Source organism: Crotalus tigris, unplaced genomic scaffold (assembly GCF_016545835.1).
Source record: "Crotalus tigris isolate CLP2741 ecotype Arizona unplaced genomic scaffold, ASM1654583v1 scf7180000017733.2605024, whole genome shotgun sequence".
NCBI lineage: Eukaryota > Metazoa > Chordata > Lepidosauria > Squamata > Viperidae > Crotalus > Crotalus tigris.
In genome coordinates, this window is record NW_024096600.1 from 2,495,873 (window position 1) to 2,509,363 (window position 13,491).

The 13,491-nt window shown below is 34.8% G+C and overlaps 1 protein-coding gene across 50 annotated transcripts in view; it reads right to left on the bottom strand.

Moving 5' to 3' along the window:
- The window catches only part of TTN (titin), a 313,395-nt gene that overhangs the window by 241,335 nt on the left and 58,569 nt on the right, over positions 1-13,491 (bottom strand). For all 50 annotated transcript variants that reach the window (XM_039339406.1, XM_039339428.1, XM_039339419.1 and 47 more), the window contains one exon: positions 11,567-11,623. In XM_039339406.1, coding sequence (XP_039195340.1) covers positions 11,567-11,623 — 57 coding nt within the window. The remainder of the gene's footprint in view (positions 1-11,566; positions 11,624-13,491) is intronic.

Sequence of the window (13,491 nt, forward strand, 5' to 3'; positions counted from 1 at the left end):
AGTGAACACTAATTCCTCTGCAATTTCTGCCCAGCTCAGTGTTGGATCAGCTAGATTTATTTCTCTTATACCACTTCATTTAACCTACATGCTTTTATGTTTGACTAATTATTTAATTGTTCTGCAATCATGCCATCACGCATATTATTTAAATGATATTGGCATGTTGTTATTATTATTAACCAATTATCATTTATATCATGGTAATTAAGTTTGTTATATCTATATATCTATATCTGTATATCTATTTGGATTAGTTCAAAGTAGCAAAACAAAATCAAATCAAAGAACATTCTTTCAACTGGTCATGTTAAATTTAACATATATAGATGCACAATATTTTATTATCTGTGTAATAATAATAATAATAATAATAATAATAATAATAATAATAATGATGATGATGATGATGTTGGAAGGAACCTTAGAGGTCATCTAGTCCAACCCCCTACTCAGGCAGGAACCCTATACCATTTTAGACAGTATTAAAATACTGTAATTGAATTTTGCTTAGGCATTAATTCTAATAAATAAGATTATATTATATATAAATGGAAACTAGTATAAAATTAATATTAGCGTTGGCCACCTTGGTCTTTTCTTGATTTATCTCCAGCAATCTGACTTTAGAAGGAAAAGAAGAAAATCAACCACAAGTACACAGACACATACAAATATGCAAAGACTCACACAAACATTCTATTCTTCTTTCCAAAAATCTAGTTTAACCTCAGTTAATTATTTATGTTCTGTAATATCAATTTTTAAGTTAGTTGTGAGTTTTGGATTTCCTGTGATTGGGTAAGGAGAAATTAATAACAAATTTTGGAATGTATGTCTAGTTCATACATTACATTTCATACTTAAGCTTGATTAAAAATGTGCTTCTCTAGAAATTAGCTCCCAGAAGTGTTTTCTCTACAATAGTTCAATGCAAAACTTCAGAAGTTGGTCTAAACATTGTGTGTTTATAATAGATGATATTTTTAAAGGTGCCAATTTTTTCTCAAGATTTTTATGAGAACTATTTTATATTTTAAGAAGTTACATTTTTACTACATCGGAGCCATCTATTCAGATTACGTATTACTTAAAGCCAAAAGTATTGTTCTTTGACTGAGCACAAGGCATATAGAAATAAGAACACACCCAAACATAAATTAGAATATCAATGCACTACTTTGAATATAAATGATCTTGCTACTTTTAAATATCAGTGCTGGAAATAAATAAAGAGCAGCTTTAACTATCAGGAATTTCATTCACTTAATATTTAAAGTGTTTTGCCATTAATATATGACCTTCTATACCTGAATATTCTTTTTCCATTTCTAGCTTATTTTCTCTGCAGTATTAAAATTATATTCAAAACAGTTAACATGCTTTCTATGGTAATGCCTATACTAATCCTTGACATTTTTCTTTTTAATATAGTAAACATGCAAATATAAGCATGTAGATTAAGGAATAAATCTCACAGCATGCAATAGAGCTTATTTCTATATGAGTGAGTACAAGATTGGATCTTAATATGCAACCATGTACACATTTAATCAAAATCAGCCCAATGGATTTCAATAGAATTTATATTCAGGGAAGTATATAAATTATTGTAGCCCAAGGCTTATTTAAGTGGGAATATGTTTTATTGAATGTATGACTTAACTAGAATATTTCTCTTGAAAACATCTTATATATATATGACCACACTATAAATCCTATAAAGGCTTACTTGGGAATAAATTGCCTCCACTGATTCTGAGATTATTTTATTCTTTTAAAGTATAAGAGGAAAGTATAAGAACTATTCATGTACTAGAAAACTAAATGTATAAATGTGTTACTGTTTTTCAATTTATTTTTGGTTTAGCTATATAGAATATTTATATCAATTATTGACCTCATTGGAGATTTATTTTCATTTTATGTATCTTTGACAGTTTTTTGGGGGTTAATTTAGAATAAACCTATTTTGTTCACATCAAAATATTTATGTGGTTCATCAAACTTTCCTCTAGACTCCAGATTCTTCTCTACTGGTAAAAGAGAAATAAATCCAAATATTTTATACAGTCTCTAGTATGACCAAACTTTAAACATAACTAGTTTGGTCTCTATTATCTTTGATCAGGGTATTCTTGACTGGCATTATGCTAATTTAGATTTGTACTGAAAGGAGAACAATAAAAGACTCAGTTCAGTGAAAAGTTTGTCAGAAGAGAAACTGCATAAAAGCTCAGAATATGGTTGGGGAAAAACATTACTGATACAACACTGTGAGGGTGAAATTGTTCTGAGTTCTTTCACAGAACTCTAGTGAAAATGTAGTGTTGATTATAGAGTACAATTTAAAGTCAATCAGTCACTAGTGAAAAAAAACATCAAAGATTCCAAAACCCTCTTCACAAAAATGCAAATTAGCTTTTAATGACATAGTATATTTACAAGTATCTAAGATGATACACAAATGTAGGTGACAATATCAATGATAAAATCATGAGATTGCATGAGCTGTTGGCAATAACAAAATTCATTTTGAGAGCAATGAGGCAATGAACAAATTCAGTGGGACTATCTATTACCTTTATAAGAGTGCTTTGAAACATCCAACATTATTGTTACCACCATGTCCAGATCTCTAAATTAAGCCTTTATCTTACTATACCTTTCAGATAAAATACATTCTTATTTCAAGGTATTTAGCAGATTCTTAACAAAGCAGTGCTATGAGCAGTCCCTGCTTTGTTTGTTGCTGCACACTTGTATTCTCCTTCATCACTTTGGACTACATTTCTTATAACCAGACTGTGACATCCTTCTTGACTTTCTTCCATACAACATCTTTCTTCTATACAACAACTTTCTTCACATATCAATATCCCATTTCTGAACCAACTGATAGCTGGTTTTGGGGAACCATCTACAATGCATTGGAAACAGGCAGAAGTTCCAAGAAAAGAAAAACAATCATAAATGTTTTTCATAAATTTGGGAGGTGCTTCTGTGACTTGAAATTCAAAGCTACAGCTGTCTGTACTCTTTGCTTCAAATGCTATGTGTTCTTCTTTCGATGGCTCAGCAAATACATCAACATTAATATTAATGCATGACCCTCCTTCCTCTTCCTGCTCCTGTTCTGTAACTGCAACTAGCCTAACAGCTTTTTGGGAATCATCAGTGCTATGTTCAAACTCAAACTCCAGTTCTATTTCAGTTTGGTTGCCACTTGGGATAGTGTTATCTACTAGCAAATCAATCTTTTGTGGTTGATCTTCTGGGCCCTCCAGCCCGACTTTTACTTCATCTTCATCACTTGCCACTGCAAGAGACTTCTGACCCTTAGTAACAGATAAGAAGCACTTACACATAGCTTCTCCAACAGTATTATGTGCTTTGCACAAATACATACCACTGTCAGAATGCACTACATTCTGAATTTTAAGACTGTGACTTCCATTCTCACTAACAATAGCATACTTGCAAGCATCTGGGGCTAGGTACTTTCTCTCCTTAAACCACTGCACTACTGGAGTAGGACAACCTGAGACTTTACAATGAAACAATGCTGCTGATTTTTCTGAAGCCTCTGTATCAACAGCAGGAGTGATGAAGCGTGGAGGCATTTCAGTTACTTCAAAGTTAATTTGAACATCTTTGTTTTCTTTTCTAGACAAAGCCATGGTGTTCTCCACCAAAGATAAAGGGAGAACATCAAGAGATACAATCATACTCTGATGTACAGATGTAAGTTCAGGAACTGTGGCTATTTTCACTTGCTTCTCACATTCTTTGATATCAGTTTCATCCAGTTCTACCTCCAGAAGTATTTCCTGTGGGGAAGGTGTTCGTGATGTTGACCCTTTTTCTATATCAAACTCTATAACTTGTTGATGAGTTACTGGAGGGAGAAGAGCTAAAGCTCGTCCATCATGAGGCAACACTTCTATTTGTGTAATACTTTTAGCTTCCCCTATAATATTCACTGCATGGCACATATATTCTCCTCCATCTGTCTGTTTGCTGTTATGGATTTCCAAAATACATATATTATCTTCTCTTTGTATTTTGACTTTTTGATTTTGTTCAAGAAGAGATTTATTTTTATACCATTTCACATCAGGCTTGGGAGAACCTATGACTTCTGCAGTCAAACACAATGTGGTATTCTCATAGATCTTTCTTTTGGTCAGAGGTTTCATAAATGCAGGAGGCATTTCATTTCCCTTTGGCTCTAAGGCTTCACAAGGTGTAACAAACATTTCAGCCTGTTGTTCATCAAAGGAACAGCTCCTTTGTTGTAAAAGAGATACAGTTGCTGTTTGATAACATTCTGGTGATGCATCCTTTCTTAACAGCTTTTCAGGAGAAATTGTTGAATTTAGATTTGAATCCTCAGAAGGTGTAGAATATCTCTCCTCTGAAGGTGTAGAATATCTCTCCTCTGAAGGGGTAGAGTATCTCTCCTCTGAAGGGGTAGAGTATCTCTCATCTGAAGGGGTAGAATATCTCTCCTCTGAAGGGGTAGAATATCTCTCCTCTGAAGGGGTAGAATATCTCTCCTCTGAAGGGGTAGAATATCTCTCCTTTGAAGGAGTAGAATATTGTTCAGGAGTACCGACTGGTGTATGATAAGAAGGAGAAGATGTGAGTGACTCAAACATCTCCACTGATGAAGGTGGTGTGTAAAATCTCTCACACTCTACTACTTCATCTCCGTTCATGCTTTCAATATCAATAGACATTTCTGATTCAGGAGACAAAGGGCGTGTTAATTCTTGTTGTTGGTTGTAATAATCATAAACGGTGCTAAATGTGACATCTTCAACCTCCAAAGAGGTGATAGATCCCTCTCTGGTTAAAATCTTTGATGAGCTTTCTCTCACATCTGCAATCTTCTTTTCACCAGCAGCAAGCAGATATTTTGTAAAACAAACATCTGTCCCATCAGAAGGAGAGCTGTATGTCTCTTGAGATGGAAGAACCGCTTCTTCATTTAGTTTTCTGAGGGAAGAACTGACAATTTCAGCACTGCATTGCCATTCACTTGGGGGTTTTGAACTTTGCTCTTGTTCTTCAAGATTATGTACAGGTTTGGTCTCTTCATGTTGACTTAAAACTGATTCATTTTTTAATAAAAGGAGGAACTGTGATAATGAAAGTTCCTTGGCTGAAGTATCAGGTGGTTCTTGAAAGACAGAATGTTCTTCTGTTATTATTTGGGTATCAATAAGTTTCTGCTTATTGCTTTTTTCTAAAGAAAAGTCTGTAGTCTCCTCAATAAAGGAATGTTCAGTGACCAATGTTTTTTCTTCTTCTGTTTTATGGAAACTTTGAGATCCTTTTTCACGGATAGCTTTTTTCATATCAGATATGAAACTGTCTGTTTCTGCAGCTGTCAATCCTGAAGGATCAACGTGTTCAGGGATACCAGTTTCTCTTACTGTGATTTGAAGATGTTGACTATGTGGGGTAGGTTCTGAAGAGTCCCTCATAAAGGCTTCATCTGACATGCTAAGTGGTACTTTCTCAGAAATATTTCTTTTGTGTTCACTACGCCCAACAGAGATATCAGTGTTTTCTAAGGCCTTCTTCAGTATCTGAGTTAGGGATAGTTCTGCTTCTAGTGCCAATTCCTGTTCTGTGGTATTATCTTCTCTCAACTCTCCTTTAGCATTCTGACAAAGTTCTTCAGGTAAAGAAATGGTTTCTCCTGACACATTTTTGTCTTCCATCTGTTTTATGAAACTCTCTGTTTCTGTCCTCACCATCTCAAAAGCAGGCTTCTGACTAAAAGGGCATGTTTCTACCTTGTGCAATGTTTCAGCCTCTTTCAAGAAACATTCTGGGAAGAAAATAGCTGCATGTGCTTTTAGATCAAACACTGGCTCTTGTGTTTGCAATTCTTTTTCTTGAGACCAGGTGTCCTTTTGCTGACAACTGTTTTTAAGCGGGACTTGTCTGTCATCAGAAATCTCTTGAGTGAAAACCAGTTCATGTCCTTGAAGGGATTCTAGTTCCTCGGAAACAGAAGATGGAAATTTAAGAGGTCTTTCCTCCTGTGACAACTTCTCTTCTTGCTGTTGACCAGCACCTTCTGTATTCAAAAAAGCTAATTTTAGATACATAGCTTCTGGGAAAGTACATTCTTGAATATGTTCTTTTTCCATGTGGGCTTCCACAGAGAGTGAATTTTCCTGAGTGGGCTGCATTATCTGATGTTTATTGTCTGTGGTATCATCAATCATCATTCCTTCAGAGGCAAAATAAAGTTTTCTAAAGCATACTTCCTCTGGCTGCATTGTTTCTTGTAGCTTATTATTGTTCTCTTCATCAGGGTGCACTTGTTCTAAACCTAATTTGTTATTGGTGGATGGCAATGAATGTTGCTGTTCATTAAATTCTTGCTTCACAGGTTCAATCACTTTGGAAAATCCTTGATCAGAAGGTATGACTTCTTTTAAAGCTAGCTTACTCTGTGCATTATCCATAACCTCAGCTTCTGTGCTTTCAAGACTTTTAAGATGTCTTTCATCAATTTCTATATCTGAGTAAACAGAGACAGAATATTGATCTTTTGCATGCATTGCTTCCTGCTGAAAATCTCTTTGCTCTTGAATAACATCTATATTCATTTCCATTTGCTGAATGGATTGATTGAAAACTATTTCTTTCTCCAGAAATGATTTATGTTTTAATTCATTTATTGCATTTTCTCTTAATTGGCTTTCTTTGTGAAATTCTTCTGATGAATTTTTCTCAACATTTTCTATGGTTTTGTCATTGTTGGAAACAATTATTATTTCAAATTCTGAAAGACCTTTGATAATATTTTCCTTCTGCTTTTGAAGCACAGCTTCAATATCATAGGAAGCTGGGTATGACACTAATTTGTCTATAGGTTCTATAGGTTCTGTCTCATTAGCAATATTTTTCTTAGGATACACCTCTTGCTTTATAGCTTGTGCGGCTATTTCTGTTCTTTGTGTGATCTTGTTTCTATCGGTTTCTTTTACTTTAGAAACAAAATATTCATCATGGACATGTGCACCCTCTGACTTAAGTCTGATTTGTTTGTTATCAATGTTTTCTTTGCTGTGTATTTCATTATATGAGCTATCCAATTTATCAGAAGTTACACATAGGTTGATAGGCTCCTGAGATTCCATTTGTTCTCTAGTAGGAAGAATTTCTTTTAATTCAAGTGCAACTTTGTGTGTGTGTGTTTTCCCCATTAGTTCTTTATTTTGATCTATTTTTCTTGCTTCTTCTTCAGCAGAGCTAAAGTGTTTTCCATTATGGAACAAAACGGTTTTGCCACTAATGGGGCTTCCAGATGTTTTCCCTTTTCTTCCTTTGAGCATTTTTTGAGGATCTGTAGAAATCTTCTGCATCTGCTCAGTTACAATGGTTTTATCTTGCACACTTTTTGTTTCATAGTCTAGACCATGATTTATAGACACACTTTCTATGGTAAACTTATCTCTTTCACTGTAATTCTCTATAGACATTTCAAGTTGGCTGCTTAATGATGTTTCTCTAGCTACATACTTACATATGTTTTCTGTTGTAACTTTGTCTTGCTCAACAGATGCATCTCTTAGCTTATTACCGTAATAAGGGTCCAGCTCTGGAACAAGAGCTACTATATTTTCTTTTTCCTCTGAATCCATTTCTTTACTTGCTCCTTTTTTACATTGAAGAAGAAAACCTTGATTTTCGCTTTCATCAGTAAGTAGGGATTCCATTACATCATTCATATATTTAGGTAAGTGGAATTCCCTTTCTCTGGTTTCTGTGTCACTGGATGTTGTACGTGTTTCATCACTTAGAATGTCCAGTGTACTAATATTCTGGAACGCCTGGCTTACACAGTGTTGTTTATTATAAAAATTGCTCTTCATTAGTCCTACTGAGGATTCAAAACAATAGTCCTCTTCTTTTGTAACCTGTTCTTGGGTTTCTTTGGCCTGGCTTTGCGAAGTTTTAAAGTTAGTTTGGTCTACAATATTGGAAAATACTTCTTGAGAGGGATCTACTATGAGATTGCAAGCAGTTTCCACTAAACCTGCATTGTTTTCAGCAATGCATTTGTAAATGCCAGCATCTGATAAGGAAACTTTGCAAATATGTAACCTATAAACACCATTTCCTTCTTCAAAACAAAAATTGCCATTAGATATCAACGCCTGGTTATTCTGAAGCCATGTTATCACTACTTGAGATTCTGTGGCTATTACACACTCAAGTACAACTGAATCTCCTTCTCTACACCTCATTTTTGGTTGAATTTCTTTTAAGATTTTGGGGGGTTCATGAACTCCATCAAACGAAAATTTAAATTTATGTTTTATTCCTTCGGACATTTGTTCTTCAGGGAGTTCTTCTGAGATAAATTCAGTCTGAATTACTTCCTTAAATTCTTCTTGTTCTGGAGTTGGGGTTGGGGCAGTTACTTTGATTTCCAATGGAAGAGAAAGTTGATCTTTTTTCGAAATGCAAGGTTGAGGGAGATGAACTTGTGGAAGCAAGAGGGTGGCTTTACCAGGAGCACTTAAAACTGGTTCATATTTTTTTCTACTGACAAATGCCAAACTAAGTTCTTCTTCCTCTTCTGTATAATCTGGCAATGGTTTAACTTTACATATACCAAATTGTTCCAATTCAGGTATCTCTTTTACTTTCACTCTTAGCATGCCTGAAGTTGTTGCAGTTCCATATTGGTTAAATATCACACAAGTAATAGAACCTTCATGCTTGCTGGTAACAGCTGAGAATGTCAATGCAGAATGATTTTTTGTGGTATTAATGGTGCAATCTTGGCTTAATGATAATGGTTTGTCATTGTTGTACCAAGTGACTGTGATGTACGGATAGGCTTGGAAAGCACAGCTGAAAGTACAACTCTCTCCTTCACTTACTTCCTGAGATTTAATTTCATCGATAAAAAAAGGAGGACATTGTTCCAAATGTTGCACTAGAGGAGTCTTTACTTGCGCAAAAGATTCCTTAATTTCAGTTGCTCTTTTTGATATATTTTCTTTACTTTCAAAAGAACACTCATTTACTGACTTCTCCACTTCAATACTTTTGCTCTTGCTAACACCTGTAGGTTCATTGATATTAAATGTAATTGTATCAGACATCACCATTTCTGGTTTCTGTGTCTGACTGACATTATCTGTCATTCGTACATAAACCAGAGGGGTTTTCTTGTCAGATTTTATAGGTGTGAAATCTGCAGAAGGTTCCGCTAATTGGGTGTCCATTTTTGTTTCTAATGACTTTGCTTGGACATCAGTGTAACCCATCCATCTAGTATTGCTTTCTGTCATTGAAACTGGTTTTAGAACTTCTTGCTTCGTTGCTCCACTAAAGATCTTTTGATTTTGGAAGATTTTTTCTGTATTGCTTCTTTCATCTGACTCCGGAGGAGCCTGGAAAGGCATAGAAAGGCCGAGAATTTGTTCCCTTCTAACATGAAACTTTTCTGAAGTTTTCTCAAGCTTTCTGTTGGAATGTTCTACGGTCAATTCTTCTGGGCTTGGCAAGTTCTTTTCATTGATTTGCTCAATTTTCCGAAAGACAGCCCTCTTTCTTCCTACCTGACCTACCATGCAGACTGGAGGAGCTGAGGGGTTTCTCTTGTCCCTAAAGCCAACATTGTTTGCATATTGCGCTTCAATTGATGCTTTTTTCTTTTCTAACATAACTTTTTTTGCCTCACGAAGACGCTGTAACTTCAACCTTATCTCATCATCAAGCAAAGACTCTTTGTCACTTCCCACCCTAACCAAATGCTTTTTTCCTACCCAATCATTGTCATAGGTAAGTTCCTGTCTTAAAGATGGTGCATTTTCAAAACTAATTGTCCTGACTTTTCCTTTGGTAGGAGACAAATTAGTTAAAGCTTTTTCAGTCTCCTGTTTTTTATCAAATGGCGAACCAATACATCTCAGGTCAACCTTAACCCTATCATCTCCCTTTTTCTGCATCATATGTTCTATATGTTCACGGGTGCGTTCCGACTTTCTTAGAAACGCTAGATATTTGGCATTTTGTTCATTTCCTTGAATTACTAACAAGGATGCTGTGGACTCAGCTGAACCCTCACTATTAATAGCAAAAATCTTATAGCTCCCTGAATCCTCTTCCTGAACATCCTTAACTTCTAGACTGGAATCATGCATATCCAGGTAGTTCTCATTTTTCATTATTTTTCGTAGACTTTGGGGGATTTGTTTGTTATTATGAAACCATGTAACTTTGGGTAATGGATAAGCACTTAGTTTGCACTGGAAAACCACTGGTTCTCCAGCCAAAACTGATTGATATTTTAATTTTTGTAGGAAAGAAGGTTTCAGTTTCTCAGGACAAGAGGCCATAGCTTTGAATCTACTTGCACACTTCTGGTCAGAAAAAGACTTCAGAAGATCCTCTGAATCAGCAAATGTTTCTTCTTCATCAGCGAACTTTTCTGCTGTATATTCTGGCTCTTCGCCAAAGAACAATTCTGCAAGAGAATAACATTATATTGCAGCACACTTTGCTCTTCCATCAAACAAGTAGAGACAAAAAAAAATGAAATTGCTAAAAATGAATTATGAGCATGCTACAAATTCATCCCAAATACATAAAAAAATTCACTCACCATATTTGTTCGAATAAACGCAACACTTGCTCTGTTTTAATGATTCTGACTTGAAAATCGTTCATTGTCGGTTCTTTCTTCCAACTGTGGAAAATTTCTTCAGCAACAAGTAAAAATGAATCTCAAAAGGACACGGTCTCGTGAGTGCATGTTTTACCGCCCCAAAAGCTTTTTTTTATTTAGTTTATATGTTTTGTTTGCAAAGGGGGGGAAAGATTCTTACCTGACTTGCAGACAGTAGAATAAACGCCCTTTCTGAGCTCTTTGTGAGTTACAATGGCCAAACAATTTAAAAAGATTATTTTCAAAACTGTTAAAAATTAACTATAAATAATTTACTAAAATCAGAAGGCGTTTATTCGAACTAATACAGCTACTAACCTCACAATGTAATGCAAAAGGAGAAAAGAAAGAAAAAAGGAGCAAGCAACAATAACCAACTATTCTATCTGCAAGCCAAGGTAAGAAATCTATCATGGAGAATTAAATGCATACAACAGGAGGGCACAATGAAAATCGATCATTTTATCCTCTTGCATAAAACCACTTCATAAACAAATGCCACCCCAATTTCACTGACAAATTAATGTTACAGAACTAATATATTTTAAATTATTATTAGAAATTCAGTGGAATTTTAAGGGTCCTCATGCATTAGAAGGAGATATGTAAAAGGAAAGCTTTTGCAACCAGCTGCATAGCATGTACTGAAAATAAAAATGGCAAATCTATGAAATGAAAGCTTTAAATGTACTTTAAAACTCGTACTTTTTTGTAGTGCAAAATGTCTAGAGCATATTTAAACACAAAAAACCCCCAAAACATGCAGCATATTTGGAGGTCTCAGAATAAATTTTGCTTTTATAGGCTTTCTAAAGTGGTCACTGAACTTTTACGCTCAATGTAGTATAACTGTACCTTTAACTTCCATTTCAATCTGCTGCTCTATCTTCTCCTGAATGACTTTTTCCAGATCTGTAATAAAGAAAGGAAGAAAGAAACACTTGAATACTGTGATCAAACAAGCACTTCATGATGCATTGCTACAAGAAAAAGAAATCACACAAACATACAGACACGTGCATGCCAGGAAATGCCCAGTAAGTCTATGAAAATTGAAACTAAAGAGTGTTCTATTCATCCACAACATTCTAAAAGGGTGGGTTTTTCTTCTTCTTTTGGGGTGGGGTAATTCAACATGCCTTTTAACATGCCTTTAATAACGTGACGAAAATATTCATTGATCCACAGTTGTTTTACACAGTATATATCATGTATTGAGAAGCAAGCAGGTTTCAGTGCAGGAGGAGATTGTATATGGAAGGAACATGCAGTTGCCAACCTGTCACTCTCAGATGTGTGCTGCACTCGGCTTGTCCTGCAGAATTAATTATTCTGCACTTGTATATACCTCTCTGATTCTCATTAACTTTCAGTAATTTTAAAATGCATAGGGGACCATCATGTCTTAAAGAGCATAATGCAGATTCCTCAACTATTAACTGATTATATAGCCAGATGACACAAGGTGTGGGAACACCTTTAATTAGACAGAAAAGTGAGACACCATCTCCTTCTTTGACCAAGGTTTCTGGGGGCAGAGTTTCAAGGAAGACTGGTACGATGCCATTAGGTTCTGCTGTGTCTTCTTTGCATGGCACTATGTCAGGATAATAATCTTGGATCCTTTGTTTGGTTGTTTGAGCTGAAGATACTGTCACACTTGAAGTTTCTGTGAAGGGCTCTTCCTTGGATTCAGAGGCTGCTTTAAACTGAGACTCTTTGACTGATTTTATACTTTTAGTATCTGATTCAAGGGTAATTTTTGTTACTGTCCTGGCTTGCACTTCTTTAGCTAGGTAAGAATAAAGTTAGGATAAGATTAGAGGTTTTGTAGCACTCAAAATCTCAATTTAGAAAGATACATATACATATAAAATTATTAGTATGGTGTGAAATGTTCAGCTTGTTAGTGCAAGAGCAATGATGTTATTCCATTTACAATTCTGTTCCACATTTAAGGGTTCAATTCATTTTAGGCAAAATCTATGTCATTGTCCCTTGAATTTGTTCCATTGATATCAGAGGAACTAGAACAGATTCATGTTAGATTTATAAATATATATTTGTATGTTTTTTTGTTGCTGTTCCTTGGAATATTTTATTATGGATATGAGGAGGACAGGAGTAGATTCATATTAAATTTACAAATGTTATCAGTGCATCAAGGCTTCTTTCTCACAGCCTGGAATGCAGATAGAGAAATGAAGAAAAATCAGAAAATCTATAGTGGATTAAAAATACACATTTTCTATTTTGTTTTCAGGAGGGTATTCCTGCTCTTTTGAATTTGTAGCAAAAAAAAGAGAAAAAAGAATGCTCAGCCTTCAGAAGAACACAAATTATTATTTCGACATAATATCAAGAATGGAAAATTTGCAGTTACATTATGGTATTAACCATACTGAAAAGGAAGTAGGGATTTAATCACGATAAAAGGCTTAATAGAAAAATCATCTGATGTGGAACAGAAAAGAAAGGAAAAGTATTGGCATTTGGGTTGATTACATTTCAGATCTGAGATTCTGATTTTGAAAGAAAATCTGTATAGATATTAACAGAAAAAAGTGTTCATTAAAAAAACAAGTTATATAAATTAAACATACTTCAGAGCATGATTACATCTACTTAATGACAGTATCTGCCAAAGCGAGAACAGCTAAATTAAAAGTTAATTTCCCGATAAATATTAATTTTCAAAATCTAATCCTTGTATTTTACTTCATACAGAACACTTTTCTATTTCCTGGACAGATTAAATCTTCTTTTTGAAAAATAATACA